The 23128-nt window shown below is 43.1% G+C and overlaps 1 protein-coding gene across 3 annotated transcripts in view; it reads right to left on the bottom strand.

Annotated features, from left to right (window-relative positions):
* zeb2a (zinc finger E-box binding homeobox 2a) overlaps window positions 1–21642 on the bottom strand; it is a 51599-nt gene extending 29957 nt beyond the window's left edge. For 2 of the 3 annotated variants that reach the window (XM_067515403.1, XM_067515405.1), the window contains exons 1-2: window positions 20642–20994; window positions 20358–20565 (exon numbers count right to left, since the gene is read on the bottom strand). In XM_067515403.1, the coding sequence (XP_067371504.1) occupies window positions 20358–20430 (73 nt within the window). In that variant the 5' untranslated portion in view covers window positions 20431–20565; window positions 20642–20994. Of the gene's footprint in view, window positions 1–20357; window positions 20566–20641; window positions 20995–21294 lie in introns of those variants that run through there. The other variant, XM_067515404.1, reaches the window with a different exon arrangement.
* Window positions 21643–23128: the final 1486 nt, after the last annotated feature.

Raw genomic sequence — 23128 nt, 5'->3', positions numbered from 1 at the left:
CCCAAAACTAATCAGACGCATCCAGTCAAAAGTAACATGCACACCCTGTCCCCAGGCTGTCTGCCCCCCCACCCCCGCTGATCTTCTGATCAAGGAGAATATAGAATAACCATGGAAGTAAGGGAAAGACAGGAGAGGTGAGCTAAAGGAGGAAACATAGATGCCCTCGGCGAAAAGAAAGATTATTATGTGCTGAAAAAGTGTGACCAATAAAAAGGGGTGTTGCACCATAAATAGTCACGGAGTGTTTCACAGTGGAGTGTGTTATCAGTAAAAGGTGTGACAGTAGCAGTTCCTCTTTGAATGGCTGCAGTCATGCCGGCCAGCCTTCAGGACCTATGTCCTTAATCACGTTTTAACACCTTGACATCTGCAGGTCGGTTACAGAATGTTAACACCACCCAAAAAAACTACCACTCTCTGACACCTACCCCCACACCCAACACGTCCACGCCAGACTCCATTCACATTTCAACACATTTTAAACTCGTCACCACAGTTCAGATGAGGGCCTGACATACAGTACACTTACAGTACTGTGGTATTTTACTGTTTCACTCACAATACATGGTGGTACTTTTAGTTACAGAACCATCTGAAAGCAGGACATGTTTCTTGTAATTAGGACTGTAGCTGCCACTGGAGACACTGTCCTCATTGTTTCCCATCATTTGGGGTTTTGACAACGTGACAAGGTTTGCATTCTACAGATTCCTACGAAGTACATGTTAAGAAATGCTTGTTGTATTTCTGCACCACAGCTATAATTCAGACACTGAGGAGAGCAACGAAAGTCAATAAAAAAGCATAGTCTCGGTGGAGGCAAGAGGACATTTTACGCTCCGAATGCTTCTTTTATTACTGATATTAATGTAAAATGTAAATAAAGGTCGGTTTCTGCCATAGCAAACACACACACACTTCCCTTAGACAGCATTGACACAAAAGTAAATGAATGGAAGCCCTAAGTGTGTCCAAAATATCCTAGAATCAAAGCTAAATGACTTCTGGTTTAGAAAATCTCTGACTGACATTTTCACTTTTTCTAAAAAAAACAAAACAACTCATGCTGCTCTGTAACTTGCAGGAGAGCTGCTTGTTTTCGACGTCTAAATATTAAAGTGTGCCTTTGTTATGCATTGTAATTCATCTGGGTTTGCTTCTGTGAAGTTGCAGTTGATGTATTCACTTTGACAACATGGAGGTGTTGTGAAGGTGTAAGGCTAACCCTATCAGCAGCCGAGCGTGACCGTTGCGGCCCAGCCCATCTCACCTCGCTCACTGTGTTTGGTCCTCTGATTAGAGGAAAACGAGAGAGAAGAGAGCTGCTGCTGCACACTGATAAGACTTGGCACACTGATACAACACACACCACCAGAGAAGAAGAAGAAGGACAGACGTGTGAACAAGTCATCTCTGTTGTGAGTGCAACAGGAAGCTGCTGCCACAGATGCACTCATGGTGAACACTGTGGTTTTCTGGTGAACACTGTGTTTTCCTGGTGAACACCGTTTTCCCGGTGAATACCATGTTCTTTCTGTTGACCACTGTGTTTTTCTGGTGAATACTGTGTTTTCCTGGTGAAAACTGTGTTTTCTGGTGAACACTGTTTTGCAGCTGAACACTATTTTCCCTAGTGAACACTGTGTTTTCTTAGTGAAGACTGTTTTCCTGGAGAACACTGTGTTGTCTTGGTGAATACAGTGTTTTAATAGTGAACACTGTTTTCCTAGTGAACACTGGTGCATACTTCCTGGTGAACAGTGTGCGAGCTGCTGCAATGTAAAGTGTGAATGAGTTGTTGATAAATAAGTAAATTATACCCCATCAAACACTTACATCTTTCTGTGTAAGCGTTCAATTAATTAACACCTGCTGTGCATGGCAGGGAGGGGGGCTGGGGGGGTGCATGTAGAGGGTACCACCCCCCAATAAAAATGTAGGTTGCCTTAAGACGAAGTAAGATGTGTATGTGAATAATGAATACAGACACTCAGACGTGTGCAATGATGAGGTAGTTTGAGGGTTTACAGCCTACCAGCCTGAGGATGTGTGTGTGTGTGTGTGTGCGCACACGTATTATTCATCCGTCCTAGGTGAAAGACGAGGAAGAGGACAGTTATTAAATACCTCTAATGAAGGCAGAGGCACCCAACCCTCCACATTATTACTGACTGTAGGTGTTTTAAACTTACAGTAAGCCTAAGATGAGGTTCTACTTTTGTGCAAACACAGGTGGACAACAGAGCATTTGAACTGATAAGAACTCCTCACACGGGTCCTGACTTAGGCAAAATCCTCTGTGATGCTACAGACTGTTGTACTATTGCTTCACTGAGGCTGAGCAGCCTGTGGATCTGTTCCTGGAACCGTTTGCAGTAGTGAAACTGCTGATGGAGACACTTCACCGCTTACTCACAAGACCTCTGTCCACCACAACCTGCAGCTGGACACAAGAAGAAGCAGGAAAGTGCAGCTGTCATCAGTTTCTCCTCACACATTTACCCTTATTACTGGGAAGTCAACACCTTTTTTTAACTGACAGTAAAAACTGTAAAAACCTGTAAAGTGGCATGAGATTTTTACATCACTAGTAACTGAAGCAGACTTCAGCTCACTGTCGACCCTCCTACACAGGAGCAACAGTCACACCGTGTCCTTTTGTCTGTTGTGGCTTTGCATGTTTTTGTGTTTTTACTCATCTGTGTCATTTTGTGTTCTTTTTTAGGCCCAGTGGCCAAGTTTAAGAAACTTCTTTCTGTAAGTTTTATATAAAGTTCTTGTCAGTAAAACCCTTATTAAGCCAACACCTAGTCAGATTGTCCTCATAAAAACATCAAATTCAACTGGAAATTGAAAGGGCACCTTGAGTGGACAGTTGGCTTCAGGTTGATGAAGAAACATGACTAGATTCAAACAGAAACCACCTAACAGCAGCGCAACAGCACACAAACAAACCTGACTTAGCGGTGTTGAAGCACACGAGCACCATGTCAGCATAACACTAAACTCAGCTACAACCACAAAGGAGATAAACACATTACATAAGCAGACGTCTTCATTCTGTCAGTCGAGCTGTAAACTGCAGAGGAACCATGTCTGCTTTCTGAATATCTAATGGAAAAAACTCGACTTTGTGTCACAGAACAGCTGCAGAAACCAGGAATCTATTTTTACTTCAAACAAAACGCAAAATGAGTCTTTAATCAGTGCAACATTTACACTCTTAGCAAAGTCATTACCTCCACATTTATGAAGTGATCAAGTTCAGAAATGACGCTCACTAGTTTCTTTCCTTACTTTTGTTTTTACACGCTATGGGGTTGTCCATATTTTTTTTCCATGAATGTTTCCAAAAATTGACAATTACCAGTGAAAACATCAACAATGGGTGTTATTAAATATTAATAACTAATGTCTGAGCGCAAATTGAACAAGACATGGACAAAAATAATTGATCCTACACGTTTAAATCATTTAATCACATCAGGTCCCAAAATATGGTGAATTATATAAAGTAAATAAAAGTGAAGTATTAAACAAAGTACAATGGATAACCTTGGTGTTTAGTTGTTATGGTTTAAGATGCAGCCAGCCAAACAGAGAGCAGGCTTTGGTGTCACAGACTAGTGGAATTCACACTGTGAGGACCAGGGTCTGCATGGCCACTGTGAGCCCTATTCACAGCAACATGGGGTGGTACAGGTACACAAACTCAGAACTCAGGTACTAAGTACAAAAGTAAAAGTACTGCACTAAGAAAACACTGTATTTGAAATGAGGGTCAAAGGTCACTGTTGTGAAAGCTGGGACTGATATTAACACTTGACGTGCTGACAGGTGAGCGTTATTTATCAAAGCTGCTGACTGTGCAAAGTGACGTTCAGCAGCATCTCTCCCCCATCACTATGCTTCCCACGCATTTCTCCACACAGTGAAACAAACAGGCCCAAACATCTTTTAATGGTCTAGGTACCCTGTCACATCAGAGACTCTCTCTTTTCCATCCTGGATTCGATATTTAACTAAAGAAATGTGATGCTACTGAAAACATGATTGTACAAACCTTTATCCGAAAACAGAGCCCTAACATAATATGTAAGGGTCAAGGAATTGTCCCCCTACTAAAACTAGTAAGGCAGTTGGTCCAGTCATAAGTCTGACCTGGATCAGCTGAAAACAGCTGAGACGCTGAGACGATGAAGCTTCTGCCTCTCTAGTGCTTACTGTCTGACATTTGAATGTCTGTGTCTTGATAAATGACACTGGACTAATGCATCCAATCAAACCAACACATTGTCATTAATGTATTTTCACTACACTCACATAACACACTGCGTCCATTTCCTTCCCCATCACGTGTGTGTGTTTTAACGTGTTCGGAGCGGCTGAAACAAGACAGGACACTGAGTGCAGCTAAATGAACCATTTGCGGTTCTTAACATGAAATATGGATGTGATGCATTAGAAAGTGGATCAGCAGCCTGCAGACATGGAGGTGACGTTCAGGATGAGTCACCTGTCGCTGTCACCTGTTGTTGTTTTCATCATCAGGAGCGAAGAAAGTTGCTGCTTGGCCACCAGCCCTGAACACAAGCAACTAAACCACGTTAAGACACAATCAAACCTCTCCCCAAGTTATCAGTACAACGTGAGTGTAGACAAACCACCACAATCACTACAAGGCTGGAAACAAAACATTTCATACCAAGATTCTCTCTTTACAACTGTTTACATGATTCAGGAGAAGCTTCTTAAATGTCAAACATTTAGTTTTTAATTAATTGTGTTCAAAACTGTCGTGTCAAACTCTTCAGTATGAAACAGTGACGGCAGGACCTGACGGGAACGTTTGCTGCAGTTTGTCTCAACCACAAATCACTTAACGAGCAGCAATGCATTACACAACAGCTCCACACTTTATCACTTGACGAAAACTCAAACACTTTTGTGATCTGAATGAACCCTGCGGGGGGGGGGGCTTCCTTCAGCACAGCAGGACTTGGTCATAAATGCTGGTCCTTTTGTTGGTACACAGTTGGCAGCAGGAGCTCAGACCGAAAAACGGGTCGAGAAAATATTTATGAATTAATGCACAGCAGCTATAGATTATGACTTTATCGGGGCTGAAATTATTATTGTGATTATTCAGTTTTTGCTTGGACCAGCTTCAAAGTAAACTAAACTTTGATGCTTGGTGTAAGAGATGTTAGTTCCTAAGTCCTGATTGTAGTAACATGACCAACCAGTGCTCTGTAGCGTCCGTTCTCGTTAACATGGATGGGGAGGGACTGACCTGGGGGTGGGGGGGTAGATCCTCTCCAGCCACACTCTCACCACTCTTCAAAATAAAAGCCCCTTTATCAGCACTCTCTTCACCAATTAAAGCCTTGGAGCAAAGTAATTGTCTCCAGAGTTGGTCCTCTGACATCGAGGGGGTGAGAAATTGAAGGACGAGGAGGATTACCACGATGGAGACAAGCTTTTGTTGCTCAAAACAAGTGAAGAGGCTCTGAGGGCTTTTCACAAACGAAGGCAAAACACCACAAAACAAAGGCTCCAAACCACCTCAGTTTTGTCCCTGAGCGACGTGAAACTGGATACAAAATGTGTCCGCTGATTTCTCCTCTAAAAAGACTGCTCCTGTTTCACTTTCAGTACAACCTTCTAAAACTGGAACTTTTTTTGTATTTTAGCTGGATGTATTCTGGTTTGAATAAAACTCTCTCATTCATATCTGCGCAGAAGCCTCTGCTTTGGTCTGTCTGTCCCGTCTCATGACACACACCAAGTAGAAGTCAGAGTGAAATGGGGCCTGCAACTGTAACACAAATACCTTCAAGTTTTAACTATTCTCATGATGCCAGAATATAACATATTAACACCTCAGTGAATGGACAGGGACATCCTGCCCTAACAGCTTGTGGTGACTGGTGCCAACAGCCACGCTTGTGCTGATGTCTTGCTCCACAATAAAATTGTAATGTATGTAGACACATATTTCTCACAGTACTGGTTAGATCTGACACCCACTGTTTGGAAAGACATGCAGAGAACATTTTACTGTTTGATCAGTGCGGCGGCGTCTGCTAAGGCCACATTGATACAGCAGACACAGAGGGGGGACAGTTCATCTAGTTCACACCGATGGTTTGTGCAGTAGTTACACACATTGAGTTTTATTTTAACTTAGAGCTGACGAAGCTCAAAAAAAGGGAAGTGACAGAAAGGGAGCTGATGGCCTTTACGTGAAACTCAGACCGATGTTTTCCAAAACAGCTGTGATTAATTTGGCACCTCTTGTATTTTTTACTCATATCTTTTTACTTTACCAGGGGCTTTTACTTCTTCTGTTCACCTGCATGTTAAACTAGTCTGTTCACTTCTGGCTTTCTGTGAACTCCAGAAGCTTGTAAGCAACAATGGACACATTTATTTAACTTCCCATGCGTCTCACTGTGTATTTTGACCTGACTGCAGGGATTTGAACATCGGGGTAAACTGAGCTTGTGTTGGGGTCAGGACTCAGTCAGCCTACTGAGAGAAAGTCTGTGTTGTGCACAGTGACACTGTGACATTGACACAGGAAAGAAACCAACACAAACTGTTGACAAAGGAACACTATGGCAAGAGTGTCCGGAGAGACAGAGGCTTTAAGTGTCTCTACATTGAAAAAAACGGAAAATTACTGCATGTAAAGAGACAGAAAAAAGTACATGTGATCCCAAACATGAAGTTAAACTAGATTTGTGAACCAATTAATCAAAAGCTGCACAACTGGTTTGTTATACTGTGTGAAGGTGGAGCTGCTACGTGTCCATACTCAAATGCCTCACATACAACTTTTGTCCTGAGCACCAGTTTCTTTTGAACTTGGTCTCCATCTTTTAGTCCCTCTGAATTCTGCCCGGCCTTAATTTAAATCATTGTAAAAACCTCATAACAAAGGCAGGGAGTTGTCTTTAGACTCAGGCTCTTTATGTTTGCTGTAATAACTCCAATCTTTAATATTTCATGTTTTAAATGATCTAACACTAACACAGTTGTACAATTGTAGAAGCTTACTTTTGTTCTTCCCTTTCTCTGGCACACACTCTGCAAACTGAAAGTGTCTGGGTATATTAATTTACATAATGTGCACAGGCCCGTCTTCTTCTACCTGCTGTTGCTGAGACACTTCAAGTTCCCCTTATGGAAAGTTGATCTGAGGTTATTAATGAATGTACAGATTATTAATGCAGTTTAAAGAATATTTGTTTTGACTACAAAACATCGGAACGGAGCCAAAAAAGCCCAAAGACCAAGGTGATATCTTCAAATGTCCTGCTTTCATTTTTCTGTTATACAACAGATCATCACACACAAGCTGCAAGGATTCTGCATTTTTACTGTAAAATGTTGCACATAAATTCTCTGTTGATTGCAAAGTTGACCCCCACCCCCAGCCCCTAGCAGTCATACTTTATTCATTGTTCTGCAGAAGCAACCTTACAACAGAGCTCTGGTTGATGAAAACCTTTCGAAACAACTCAGCAGAGCACTCTCCAAGAAGGAAACTGTGTACTTCCTGAACAACAGCCAGCAGACACGACAACACACCAAACCAAAGAATAAAGAGTGAAGAAAGTAAAGACAGAATTGGGAAGTGTGAGAGAAGTGAATGAAATGAAGAATGTGTGCTGGGAAGGTGTGTGTTCTGAGAAATGGAAGAAGAAGAAGCAGCGGCGGCAGCGTGCTGTCAAGGTCACCAAAAGCCCGTGAAACAACGTGTCAGCACATTACAGCAAAGGGAACTCAAGGACAGTCGAGTGTCGACACAGAAAAGAGGAAGCTGAGTGTTTTCTTCCTTACCTGCTTTTCACACGTTGGGGCGAAGCAGAAGAGCCGCACCGGGGGAGGAGGAGAAGAAGAAAAAGGAGAATTAGAGCGAGCCAACAAAGATTTTATCAGTAGAGTAAAAAAAAATTTGCATCACTGAAGGTCTTCGGTTTAGTGCACCCACAAAGAAAACCTGCAACTACTAATTAGTTAAAAGTCAGAAACTTTTTCATTTGAGCCTTTGGACTATTGGTTGCACAAAACGACTGCATCTGAAAACTGCCATGCACATTTTTTTGTTTTCTCATGTCTCAAATGATAAGCAGCTTAATCAATAATAAAAACACTGTGTGTAGGACAGGAACTTTAATGAGATTATTCAGATGGAAGATCATACAGAACTGTACCCTCATATAAAAAAAAGACATCCTGATAGACGACAGTGAGACTTTACAGCCACTTACATGTCCACTACACACATAAGTGGTGTATGCACAATGTGAGCTTTATTTGAGGATCAAGATCAAGACCGGAGGACAATTACACCATAGTAACAATACAACACACAACCATCCCACACACCTGTCAGCCACAAAATTAACACCAGGTGAATACTGTCATGGAGGACAAGGGTCAGCTTGGACACTGAGCAGTCTGCAGCTACACAGCAAGTACTTAGGAAACCAATATAGTAATAACAATGCGTGTGTTTGCTTATGCACATCCAACATTAAAGTAGTTAATATGATGTTCTGTTTCGCGCTGGGTTTTCTCAGGTTATGCGGCTAGTTTGCACTGAATAAAACAAAAGAAAGCTTTTTAATTAGTGATTTCACTATGGCTAAAAAAAAAGAAATCACAATTAATTTATTTTCCTAAATGTCTGCCTGTATAGCGCTTTTAAGTGGAGCAACTTGGGGTTTGGAGTCTTGCCTAAGGACATTCAGACACGTAGCTTGGACTGGGGATAGAACAACTGACCCTGTGGTCTGCGGACTACTGTCTTACCAACTGAGCTACAGCCGGCCCTGTTTTTGTGTCAGTTTCGGGTTTACCGCTGTACTCGATGGGCCAGATGTTGATTCAAAACCCTCACCCTACTAACTGTCAAATGGGACACTAAGGGCTTCCCCTGTCTTCATAGGTCCAACAGTCTGTATATGAATCTATAATAATCTGATCATTACAGGTACATATTTTACAAGCTCAGAAACAAGTATTGAACTTGCTTGTCTGTTGGTTTAACACTAGTAACATTTATCTAAAAAGGTAGATTTAAAACGTACTGTTGGACGTTCTGGCTGAACATGGACAGAGCCCCGAGTGGTTTACAGTTACTCATCCTGACTCACTCTTCTATGAGTCCCACTCCATGGGGATGGTCATTTTGAGGTTAAAGGACCACAAGTTCGTGTGTCTTCTTTGTGCCGTTGTTGGCTGTCCTTGAATACAGGTCTTATTGAATTCTCTTCTGGTCTGCTGCACGTACACATAAGTCGGATGGTAATTATTGTCTGCTATGGCTTGGATCAATTTGCATTTAACCCAGATTTTGGGAGCAAAGAGGATTTTGGCGGTTCAAGCTGAGATGGCAGAGAAATGGGGACAAGAGGCCGTCTTATCTGATCTGCTGCTTTAGTCCTGAATCTTCGCTCGGAAATGAACTGAGGTTTTTATTTCAGCTAAGCAAAGCCATAAATCATTGTCTTTATGTTTTAAAACTACTAGACGTCCAGGTCAAAAGGGCCTCCTAAAAACACATGAACATGCCCCCCCCCACACACACACACACACAAAGCCCCCCACCACCATCTAACTGACACCCCAGGGCAGGCTGTGTCCACTGGGTCACCTAGTTCTGCCCCAAAGGGGGATGGGGGGTCTTTTCCCAGGCTCATAGAAGTCTGGAGAAGGGATGGCGGGGGCCGGTGGGGCCATTACTTTCAGGTGAACTGGTTTGCTGTACACAAGAACTGATCTGACTCACACTCCTCACAGTAGAACATTTGACAGCTACACCTCTAAGATATCCCAATGTCATCACGGTTAGCTTATTATAAAGACAAGAAGCAGAGAAAAACTCTTAGCTTAGCTTAACCCTAGCCTGTTAGCACAAAGCTTGTTAGCAGTCTACATGATTCTATCCAACCTGAACATACTATTCACACGACAATTACTCAACAAAGGGTAGGTCCATGCTAAATTCTTAGCATGTACGCTACAACTAATCAACACCTTTAAGCGTAAACATGATAGCAATAGAATGCAAATTTTCATAAGTTACTAAAATCAGGACCTGCATCATTAAAGCTGTTAATATTGATGCTTCGTATTTCTTAATACCGTATGCTAAAATGGAGCCAGCATGACCACAACACTTTTTAGTGAAGGCACTGTGCTTAAGTCAAAATGTTTTTTGTATTGGTTTGTATTTTTTTTATCTGTGAGAGTAAGTATTGTGATTGTGCTGTTTTCGTGTATGGTGCCAAATATTATTTTCCACAACATGGACAACCAAGTTTGTGACCCCAACCTAACATGGGACCCGATATCAGAAAAGCTCTTGGCAACAAACCTCGACTGGGACATGTCAGAAGCCCATCAGCAAGTTTTAATGCTGCAGCCCTGTAACCTACATATTTGACAGGATTTAGACTTTATTGCAGCGTCTCATCGATTGACCTGTTTACGCCTGTTTTCCTGTCACTGCTGTATATGAATGCACGTGTGAACGGATCCAGACTGTGACAAGCCACGTCCGTGTCAGACCCATCACAACATGGCCGCCACAAACACTGATAGGACTCATTAGGCGAGAGAAGAAGAGAAAAGAAAGAACCACACACATCAATGACCTCTATTGAATCTGGTCCCTTTGAGCGTGACACAAACAGCCAATGAGAGCATACAAAGCCGGCCTTTCAAGTTCATCTGGACTGATGTAATAAAATTGACACATGGAGTCGGCTCAAATCTGGGGCGCCTGTTACCTAAACTCTCGTTTCCAAAGCTCTGTCACCTCCCCTCACTGCAAATGAATCAATTACAGAGAAGTATAATCCTGTTAGGGGGGACATGAATGCATACCTCCCTGTTGGCAGGTGCTGGCAGGCTGAAGGGGCTTACTGGAGCAGGCCGTGTCAAAGCTGGGGGTTTGAACCACTGCGAAGCACTCGCTTGCTGCCTTACCCGACACAATGACACACTATTCAGTTTGGTATGACACAAACAAGGAGCGAGCACTTCGGCATCTCCGTCTGTCCCAGGGCTGCTCAAAGACATATTTCCACTATGTCAAAGGTCCAGGAAGAATGCAATGAGCAAATATTGATGTTCGAACAGCCCCAGAACATTTGGGTTAATCTGGGGTGAGCTGGGAAAAGATCACTGTGGTGTTTCCATGATTTCAGCTTAGTGTGTGTTAAGACAGGAAGTGATGCGAGCAGCTTGTAAAACTTCATGTACTATCAGGTACAAGTCTTACAGCGGGGGCGCACAGAGAAGCAGAAGGCTGAGGGCGGAGGGAGGGTCAGTGGGAACGACAATCCAGCTCATTGTTTCAGAGGCGGCGCTCCTGGGCGCGCTCAGCTCCGACACATTCACAAGGCCCAATGTGTCTGGCAGCGGCGGGCAACATTCTAAAGCACCTTGTCAGATAACCGCAAGGAGCAGCAAGAAACAGTTCGTTTATGTGTGTGTGGAGGGGGGGCAACAATGCTCGGGTAGGGGGGCAGAAACAACAAGATGGAGTAATAGAAAGAGAGTGGGAGAAAAGAAAAGGGAGGGGGGACAATTAAGGCCCTGCTTAAAGGCACCCCAACTCCCCTGTCCTCCCCCCTCCATCAACTGGCTACCCCCAGTCATTGTGGACCCAGGGAGAATCAGGAGATAAATGGCCACATGCTAACCCAATTTGACAGGGTGACACCTCGGGTCCCATTATGCAACTATTACAACCCCCCCAGAAGAAACTTCTGATTTTCATTCTTACGTAGTGATGCACCTCAGTGTCTGTTTATTCACCTTTTGTCACTTTTCCTACGACAACACCCTTTTTTACCTGACACACATCCATCAGTCAGTCCTCACGTTGTTCTCAGGATGCAGTTCTCAATACAGCAGCCGCATTGACTCACATTCTACCTTCTGGACGTAGGCGTAACACAATGACAAAGCATACTTGTGTGTTTTCTTTAGGTGACACATTACTTAGATGGTGACGGGGCGTTTCCCAGGAACGAGGTGGATTCGGACCACTGTGGCCAATGTGCATTTCTCACAGCTCTGTGTGAAACTGTCTTCAGCTGTAATAAACCGGACACGAAGGAGGCATCTGTCAGCCACAGGCTAGGAGGGTATCTGGGGGGTTAGTTTTGGATGGGAGGGGGGGATTATTCTCTGGTATCCTTTTCAGTGCTGTCTCTTCTTTGATGGCTGACAAGACTCACAAAGGCACCTGCCCCATCCCCAAGTGTCCCCCCACCTCCCCCCACTCCCCTCCCCTGACCTGACCGGCATTCCAGGCCTACAGGGGGTCCTCCCCATGGCTACCTTTACACAGCTGCCCCCCCCCAAAACCAAAGTCTGGTAATCTCACAGCAAACAAGGTTGGTGATGCACGAGACTTTTCACAGCCGCTCAGGGATGGGGTCAGTCACCGTGGGAACAGCAGTGAAATGTATTATGGGATGGATCTAAAGGTGAAGATGTGGCCCCTAGTGAAAAATCTCATCTGGACTCACTCTCCAAAATTCTGACAATGTTTTCCAGAAAGGAGAAGACTTATACCTTTAGTAGTCATTGAACATTTACAGAAAATTAGCCTTTGTGTTTTCTTCTTACCGTTGCACATTACAGACTGACTCTGAATTTACACTTTGTGCTAACTTTTTTGTGCTTGACATAGTTTTGTCTGTTCTGATCAAAAACTGCGTTTTATAAGATTTTTGACCCAGATCACATTTTTTAAATGTTTTATCAGTATCCAAGATTAATCCATAAATTCACCAAATTAGGCCAATTATGGGAGCAGCATAGGAGAGAATAAGTGACCCTTGAGTCCAGAATATTATCTTACAGAACCTCGATGGTAAGTTATATTTGCACCATGTGAGAAGTTAGGACTTTTCAGGAAGCCTCTTGTTGTTGGATCAGGACGTCCCTCTCTGCCTTGGCAGCTCATGCTCGCAGTGTCACAGTGATGCTGCAGCTCGGCAGACTTACAAGGCTTCAGAGGTGGAGAAGTTTCCTTCAGACCGGACTGTGCAGAACAGCTTTGACAGGAGTGTCAGCTCAGATACCTCAGACTCAGGGGTCAGTTGAGTGGGACTCCCCCGGGGCTCGGAGCAGCGCTCCCCAGCCTTATTACTGTAATTGGTAGATCTGTGAAATCGAGGGGTGTCCTGAAAGCCGGCTGATCTGATCTGCCTTGAGAGGATAGAGAGTCCGAGTGGATGGAGGTGGACGCGACAGAGATCGGACATTGGAGAAAGTTAAAAACTTTTTGCAGGAAGCCTGAGGTCTCTCTCAGTCAACATCACAGAAAAGCAAAGTGTTGTGGCAGCCGCTTAAAAGGTGGCCCTGGTTTAAAATTATAATTAATCTCAGAACTAGAGTTGTTTTATTATTTAAAACACATTCTTCTATTTATTACAATAACGATAATTATTTTTTAAAGAGTACACTCAGTACAATTTTGATGAAAACAGTGTTTCAGCAGCAGACGACCAAATAAGTGGTCTGTATTTTTCTAATGCGTTCATGTAGTTAAAGATGCATTTTAACTCAACAAGCTTTCTACATTGACACACCTCTAATGATAACAACGATACATCTATAAGACAATGTTCACAGGCCCCCCATGCAGTGTAACATTTTTGCTTCTATCATGCCAACACTTTTCAGTCTGAAGCCGTTTTAACATCTTTATTTGATAACAACAATAAAATTAACACTGCATTCTGGGGAGTGGTTTTGTATCAACACCTGTATCGCAGTGGTTGGGCACATTCAAGTCACTTTTCACACTCATATTACATTTTTAAACAAACTGATATTTTTGTTTTTTTCAGCTGGAGCTGACATTGTTCACCTTTACCTAGTTTCACAGCTTGTTGACAGATTTTAGTTGAGAACTGGTACTGATGACCAAGTCTACACATTCACTTTCATTCTGACTCAAACATGTTTTGAGATTTCTGTCTTCGAACAGAAGATGAAGAGGAGTCTTCTCAGGTAGTTCACACCTGTCCCTGCAGCCAAGTGAGGTTCACTGACCACTGGGACAATGCAATGCTGATGCTAACGAGTAGCAGCAACAAACAAAGAGCGTGTCGGATCAAACCAGATAAACTCTGACATGATTGATCTGAAACAGACAGAGGTGGGGGGGCTGCAGCTTTCGGACAGAGGTATGTATGGGGGTCTTCAGGGGGTCGAGTCATTCAGCCGCATGCATGCGGTCTGGACACACAGATGTCATGATACCTTAATCCAGCCATCCGTTATTGATTCTTCCATGTGTGTGACCTTGCCGCAGGAGCTCGGCCAATCAAACAAACTGTTCCTGTTTGGGATGGGAGGGCAATCAGAACAAGACTGATAGCAGCTGAGTCAGACTGGACCTGAACCAGGTTTATTCCCCTAATCTAACCCTGCAACTGTTATAGTGATGAATCTATGCCTGGTTGTTTATGGTATAAAAACTTTACGTGACGGTTCTAAAGGTGAATAACATTTTATTTAATATAAACAAAAATACATAAAGCTTTAGTAAAAACTAAGATATTTAATTCTTTATGGTGGTATTTGAAAAGTAAAGTCAGCTCTTTAGAATGGTTGGATAAATCAAAATAAATATAAAATGAATTAAAATGTCCAGATCACAGCCATAAATCCATTCTATGGAGATTCTGAGGTCAAACGTTTTAAGTTACTACCAAACTCCTTTCACACTGTGCTGCGTTGTTATGTAATTATTCGAGCCACCCTGATAGTTTGTCTTCATAGTTTTTGTTGTAAATGTTTTTCTAACAGTGTTTATAAAAGTGTTATCAGCTGCTGCTGGTCTATCAGCACCCCCATGTCTCTGCAGTGACGTACCTCCGCTCTGACCTTGGTGAAACTGCACTGTTTAGGCTGTCGGCGACAAAATGTCACCGGTCGGCTCTGAGCTCACTCATGAAGAAAATGTGCACATGGCAACATGAAGCATGACAAACCGGGAGGGGGGGGGCACAATACACTCGTGTCAGTCACCTTCAAACATCCCTAAACACCAGAGGAGTTTTAAACCAACACTGCGCAGATGCATGATGGGAGGCGTAGGAGACATGTGAGGAGTTTTTGTTATTGGCGGCACAGAGATGAGCCTTGTGAGAGAAGAAGAAGTCCCCCCTTCCTCAGTGACAGATGTTATCAGAGGAGGAATAAAGCTGTAGATGTGGAGGAGGCTGACAGACAGGTTGGGAGGGGGGTTACGGTTTAATGCACAACAGCTTATAGAGGCAGGTCTGGCGGGTAACAGGCTGGTCTATTACAAATCTATAGCTCATAGACACACAGGACAGAGACAAGTCTTCAGCCTATGGGACAATTTCTTTCCCCCTATGTTTTAGTTTTTAGAACCTTCTGTAAAACACACTACAATCAAAGACAAATCTATAAAAAACTACTAAAATCTAAAAACTAATAAGGTTAAATTAAATTTTTTTTCAAAATATCAGAATGACAAAGACAAACAACAGGACACTATATATCAATATGAAACAAAAAAAACAATTATTTAAAAGAAAATATCTGAAACTACTACAGATGAATGCAGTCAAAAGCTGGAAAAATCTTAAAATCTCTGGAATCAAGAAAATGAAGAATTCAGTCAAGAAAATTTCATCCAGACTTTCATCTATGACGTGTCTTGAAACCACCAGTCAAAAATAGAAATGAGACGAAACAAAACAAGTGGAACATTTTGAAACCACTACTTAAAACAAACAAAAAAAATTAAATGAACTTAAATCACTCAAATGAAGAAAACATCTAGAACCAAGGAAACAAACCTCCAAAGCGCTGCAGGCCACAACACCCGACAACCATGAAACCACTTCATCAAAATAAAACGACATTAAGACCTCAGCACCAAAGACAACAAAAAGCTGGTAAACTCTATTTTGGTCATGTGATGTGACTCGCTAGTGTCTTGATGTGTTTTATTTTGGCAGGGTGGTGAGGGGTGCATTAACCAAACTTCCTGCCTGTGCCTGCCTCCCTTCCTGAACAAAGGGACCCTTCTTCAGTGAGCGGGGCCCCGGCTTCTCCTCTTGTCCAACCAGAGGTGTTCGGTGAAGTAAATCTGCCTAAATCCTGAAGGGTTGGGGGTGGGGGGCTGAATGTGAATAAAGATAATCTGCTTTTCTTCACAATAAAACAGATCTGGAAAGGGGAGGGGGTGGGGGGGGTGGGGGGGAATTAGGAATTCATATCACATGCTGCATTTTAAACTTGATTCCTGACCTGACACAAAGCTGCAGCAGTGAGTGGCCCCAGGGCCCCAAGGAGCCCCCTTGGGGCTAGCTATGTAACAACACTGCAGATCTTAATATGACACTAAAAAACGCAGCACAGACTTTAATCTTTCAGATTTAGAAAAAAATAAAAAATCTAAACGACAAATCTCCACAAAAAACAAATTCTCTGAATTTGTCCTAAACTTCTTCCACAAATGATTCTAAAAATGAAGCTACAATCACTGGAAATTTAGAAGCTGAGAAAACAAAGTCCCAGAATATTTAGAGTCAGGAAAAAATTGAAAATATGGAAGTAGATAGATATGGATATGAAATGAGTCATGGGTAGAAAATAGAAAAAGCAACGTCAAAACAAGAAAACTGCATGAAATTAATAATGATAATGAAACATCTTCAAACCTCTAGAACTGACAACACTAAACTAAACACACACATACAAAATGTCCTCAGAGTGGTTTTGTCTTAATTTGTCTCTAAAGATTTATTTTAGAAATTATTATTATTGGAGAAAAAAAAATTAGTACATTGCTATAGTTTCTTCATTCTAAATAAAAATCTCAAAAAAAAATTCTAAAGACATTTTAAAAGGAAATGTAAATTTTTACAGAGGAAAGGAGTAAATAAATGCAGAATCTAAATGTTGTCTATTTAAAATAGATTTAAATGTCTCCCACTATCTGTCCTGTAATTCTGCTGTGTCCAGGCCTGTGTTCAATGTAGGGGGGGTAATAGAGTGTACACACACCTTAAGTCCACCTCACCTCCTTCTTTCTTTTATTATCCCCACTCTTGTTCCCTGCTCCTTCCTCACTTTTCTCTGTCCTCTGTCTTTTTTTGTGAGTACTTTCATCAGGGACAGTGCAAAGCCGAGCAGCCCCGGCGGCGCTGAGAGGGTCTGAATTGTGATTAAAAACGAGAAGAGAGGAGCTGCCTTACTTTGTTCTGCCCTGGGGGGGGGGGGGCATTGCAGAGCTGATATGAAAGACATTCAGGTCAGTGAGAATGAGAGTGATGGAATGAGAGAATAGTGTTTGTGTTCGTCCCTTATGGGAAAATAAAACCTGATCCTACACTGCCTTATGGGGACATACGATGTAGGGACACTGCTTTCATTTGGGTAAAGATGGGACCACTGCTGTTCCTGAAAACACAGACACACACTGCTGAGTTGTTATCTGAAAACCTAGAAGAAAACCATTAAAGACTTCAGGACTCTGGCAGCAAAACCTGCTCCGTCTTATAGAATAGGAAAAAAAGATCAGAGCAAGAAGAGACTCGATCAGATCTGACTAATATCAGCAAGAGAAAAAACATAAGTCAAAGTTAATGGAAGGAAAAGTGTGGGTCACATTCAGAGTCAATGAAACAAAAGTGCAGCACGTTGACTCACACCAAGCTTTGTTTTGCGTCTAAATGTGTCTCCACCAGATTTAAGGCTAGACAGAAACAAAACAACACACGCATGACGTCCGACACACAGCGGCTGCCAAATGTGTGAAAACACCACCAATATCACAAGGAGGTGAAAGGACAAGATAGACACAAACAAGTCCCGAAAGTCTGTAAACTGTCTAATCTGCTTCCAGAGTCCAGGCATTCGTTCCTAAGGAATTGCTGAATATTTGTGCATCTGAAGACCCGATCAGAAACATTTTAGGGCCTAGACCACGTGCTGTAACACCCTCCGTTCCGTCCTGTCGGGTCCTTTTATTATTTGTCATCACCAGTTAAAAATTGAAGCAGACATTCACCTTTTCCTGTTTCATTAAACACAGGTCCAAATGCCAGAAACCAACGTTAAAAATAAATTTGACCCAAAAACATCTCGACTCTGGACATTTCATCTAAATGGGGATTTTGTATGTTATCTCCAAACAAACGCTCTTTTCCACATCACAGGCTGATAAAAGTCTCAAAAAACACACTGAATTACGTCCAACAAGCATCATCCTGCGTTATTTATTTTTGTACTTTCCTGTCCTGTCGACTCAGTTTGAGTCCAGCCCATGTCTCTCCCGGCCTCTCATTATGTCCCTCATATCATCCTATTATCAAATAAATAAATGTCGCTCTGCACACTTGGACTGCACGGGGACATCTGTCATCAAACTCTGTGCCCAATTAAAGAAAATTAATGCCATAACAATATGTTAAAACCTAACATTTCTAATTAGTCGACACACACACACACATTTCTAAAATCACCACCTTAATTATGGGAGATCAGAACCAGCACATATTGCATGTTGACACTGTCCAATTCGAAGCCCACATTTTCAAACCCACGGAAATGTTCAGACGTATGCTCTAAAATTCAAAAAGGAGGCGGTGGTGCCGTCCCAGATTATAAAAGTAGGAACGGTCGACCTGGTTCCCAAGAGGACTTAGAGAGTCACTGCTTTAAATCAGGGAATTAAAGCCAACATTAAACCTCAGCAGCCACCGACGTGTTACATTCACTGTCGCTCAGCTGTGAGACATGTGGCACGGACGGTGAAGAGACCAGCACCAGTAACACCGCCTGCCGCCTGCAGTAGCAAACATCCCCGCACATCCCTAACCTCTGATCCAACACAACCTGAACCTGACAATGGACCGTCCTAGTCTTTGTTGGAGGCTTTAATCATTAGAACGTCCACAATAATTCAGAAATGACAGAAATGCTTAAATGTCCATTCTTTTCCTGCCTGTTTGTGTGAGCACAAACAGGTGCCACATGAATGTCAGGAAGATTCAACTGGGTTCCTACAACTCTGAAGTGAAAATGTGAATTTAATTAAGCAGACAGAGCCTCGCACGACCCTGTCTGTGACTGCAGCCTTGGCTCAAATACTTAGAAATATAACTACGAGCCAGAGTTTTCTCTCAGTCCAACCACACTGATCTGAAGTCACAATAACTCTGAATAAAATGTCTGGGCCAAACCCGGTGAGGACAGAGGCCCCGAAGTCAAACGCTGACCCAAACTTCATGCAATACACAGACTATTTAAAAGTATTTCAACAGAAAACAGCTGCAGCCGCACAGCTGGATATGAGGGACAGACACCCAGAGGTTGGGGGGCAGTTCATTCTGCAGAGATCCCCTTACACCAGGCCCTAATCTGACCCCCCTCCTCACCCCCTTCGACAACCCCCGGGAGTTGCATCTAGAGGCTCCATGAAAATGTGTCACCAAAGCTTGTGTGGAAAATTTTGTTTTTTATATCAAATATCACGGGAAACTTTTGAAACTGGTCACATTTAAATTATTTTCACCGTTTTAAGAGAGACGTTCACAAAAAACAAAAATATTTATTTCTGTCAAACCTGTTTGCCTTTTTTAAAAATCTGTATTTATTGATTCACGTTATTGTTTTCTGTTTTCTGTTTTTTCTTACAACAGCAGAAAATAATTCAAATTTAGTTCCTGTCTGTCGTCCTGCTGATTTAATTTGTATTGGTGACGGTTTGTATCACCGAGGCCCGGGCTTCTTCTGAAAAACAAGAATTACTGAGCTGATAATTAATACTAAAATTTAGTGACCGAGGCGGAAAAACACGGAGTTCATAACGGGGATTTAGTGCGTTCATGGACAAAGTGTGAAGGAAAAGCAGGAAACAAAAACACAAACAGGTGTGAAAGCGATTCCACTTTAAATTAAAGTGGAAAGACGCTAAACGTCCGGGTTGAGCACACGGAGATCACTCTAAACCCGGTTCGGAGCCAAAGGTTCCACGTGCAGCCGCGGCTCGGAAATAACGGTTTTTCCTGCCCTGAGACCCACTCCACCCGACCGGTCCCGGCTCCGCTCCATCACTCTCCGACCCCCGCGGGCTTCACAAGCTCACCCAGGCACCCCCCCACACACACACACACAGAAACACACCCCAACCACTACAACCTCCACAGTCCCCGTTAGAAAACTTTTAGTAGCGGACCGGGACATACGGGGAGCTCTGGACGGGCGGGTGGCGGGGCTGGGACGCCGCAGACTTGTGGCGTTCTCGGTGTGTGGTGTGCGGGCTGTCTTACCGTTCTTCCTCCGAGGGTTGGCCTGTTTTCGCCTCTTGCAGCGGGGACCCTCCGCCATGATGTCCTGCTTCATTGATAAGTCAGTCCCGTCCACATGGGCTCCTCGATTCGGCTCCGCTGCTCCTCCCCGCTCCCAGACAAGCAGTACACACAGTAAATCCCAGACCCAGATCCTAAACCCGGACCCGTCTTGACTTCAGGGGAACTTCTGAAAAATAAAATCCACTTTGATAAAAACTCTGCGGACTTTTATTTATTTGTTTATTTATTTATTTATTTAGTACGTTTGTTTTGTTGGAGAGCGTGCACCGAGCGCACCCGCCGCCCCGCGTCCCCGTCCTCCTGGTCTCTGCTGAGAAGCGTCTCTACTGGTCTGACAGAGGCGGAGGAGGGCGTACACACACACAAACACAGACACACACACATCCTATGCTGCCCTCTCGTCTCCACATTAAACTCTGACACTAAACCAACTTTCTACTCCCTGTCCGTCCCCGCACATCGAAAGTGCGTTTGTGTGCGCCTGAAAACACCTGGGAGGCCTAATGACATTGATCACCGATCTATCACAGATCGATAACTGTTCACAGCGCTTATGCGGTTGTGTAATGTGCGGGGTCAAAAACAAGCAGCGTGAAAATTTTCCTTTTTCTCTGCTCACGTCACTCTGAATCAGCAGGTGGAAACAGACCCGGCTCTGACCCGCACCCGCTGAACGTCTGAGCGGTAAGCGGCAGCAGTGGGACTCGGGGACAGACATCGTCCCTCCCGGGCTGCCTGCATCTTTCTACACTATGCATCCTTGTGTCTCTGCACACCTGGCGGGGCGGGAGCGCGCCTCTCTCCTCTCACCTGTCTGCAGGTAGCGCGGCGCAGGTGAATGGCGCGCGCTGATTGGCTCCTGAGAGGGCCCGAGCACAGAAGCGCTGATACCTACCGGAGAGCGGAGACAGTTCGTGGTTCCTCCCGCTGAAGCTGAGAACCAGCGAGGAAAAAAGTACCGCTGCAGCGCGCGCGCCCTCCCCCTTTAGGGAATAGCTGTGGATGGTTTTTGATGAGTCCTGGTGAGTCCCTTTGGAGTGGCCGGGAGGGGGGCGAGGGGGGTGGGGGGGTTCAGCGTCGGTCGGCGGCAGGTCGGGACTGCTCCGTTGTCCAAGCGGTTTGTGTGGCGTCTCCCACTGGAGACCGTCACTGGGTTTCTGCAACATAAACAGGCGCGAGACCACCGAGCAGCACGCGCCACCTATCTTCCTGCTGTGGAATAGATGACCGCCCTCCCCAATCTCGATCACCCATTCTTTAATTGCAGCTTGGGCCCAGCACCCGATACAGGTAGACCCACCTGGGCAGGTGAAGCCTGGAGCAGCGGCACGTGGAGGAGCGTGCCTAAACAACTTTCTGAGAACAGGTGATACACGTTTGAACTGTGACGTGCTTGATTGAAAAGTAACAAATAAGGACATTTAAAACAAATATTTGTAAGAAGAATCATGTTTACTAAAATTTAAAAAAAATGAAAATGTATTTATTTAAAAATTAATTTGACACATTTAACTGTGAGCAATAAAACAACTACAAAGCAATTATGTGTGAATTAATCATTCTGGAGAATGACTAAATGTGTGAATATTTTCATTGAAAAAAATAATTCCAATGGCAAAAAAAGTTCAATAAAATAAAAAAAGGCATTTTGAAATGTCGGAAATATGTATTCGGTTTATTTAAACTGTTATAAAATCACAAGTAATTTACAACTAATAGACAGATACAGAAATAAAAGCTATGGGTTAAGTAACTGCTCAGGTGTTACTGACATCAGGTGCTTTTACCTGCAGGTAATCTGAATACATTCAGAGATGAGCATTCAGACCATTTAAAGTTTCAACCTTCAAATAAAGGTTTGTCTGTAAAACTAATTGCAGTGTTTGTCAAAATAAAAGCTGTCATATGTCAGGCCTCGCTTAGGTTAAGTTAGACTTCAAAATAAAGGAAAGCAAGTGTAGAGACATTTCAGGTTTTAGTTTCTCTTCACACCACAGTGAAACACTTAAAAAGCAGAAGTGAAAATAAACGAGTCATAAACCTGCAGAAGGTTTGTCATCCCATCATCATGTGACCACACATGTCTGTCTATAGCTGTGAGGACATTCCATGACATAATGCATCCCCTGTAGCCTGTCCTCACAGGGTGAAACTGTCCTCATGGCATCAAAAAATGTCCCCACAGTGGTAGAATGTCCTCACTGTGTCAAAATGACCTCAATGTGTAAAATGTGCTCCCAGTTTAGAAAAGTCCTCAGGTTAGAATGTCCTCATAGTGTAAAATTTCCTCACTGTGTTGTCCCCGCACTGTTTAAAATGCCCTCCTAGTGTAGAGTAAAGAAGTTCACATTTCACTATTATCATCGTCCAACTCATGAACTGTTAATGCTTTTCTTTTTATCATGTGTTTGATACTTCCTGATGATGAGTATTAATAACATAGTGTTATCATGGTAATTACCACAGTAATAACCAGGTTGAGCTTGGTATGAACAGTGAATATGGTGAATTCTGGGTAAAAATGTAAAATTTGCCTGTTTGAGTTTTATGGTGATAACAGAATAAACACTGACATTCGGACAATCATTTTCTGGACTTTAATGAAGCTTGTTCTTGACATATTTGAACAATGGAGGAGAGCTGTTAATCAGTTTTTTACATTATAACAATTGTGATTGTTCAAATGTATTTATTAAATTAAAATCAAGATAATTTTGCAGAAATATTAA

This window comes from Channa argus, chromosome 9 (assembly GCF_033026475.1).
Source record: "Channa argus isolate prfri chromosome 9, Channa argus male v1.0, whole genome shotgun sequence".
NCBI classification, from domain to species: domain Eukaryota; kingdom Metazoa; phylum Chordata; class Actinopteri; order Anabantiformes; family Channidae; genus Channa; species Channa argus.
Note: the sequence above shows the minus strand (reverse complement) of the source record. Positions and strands in the feature narration are given on the sequence as shown.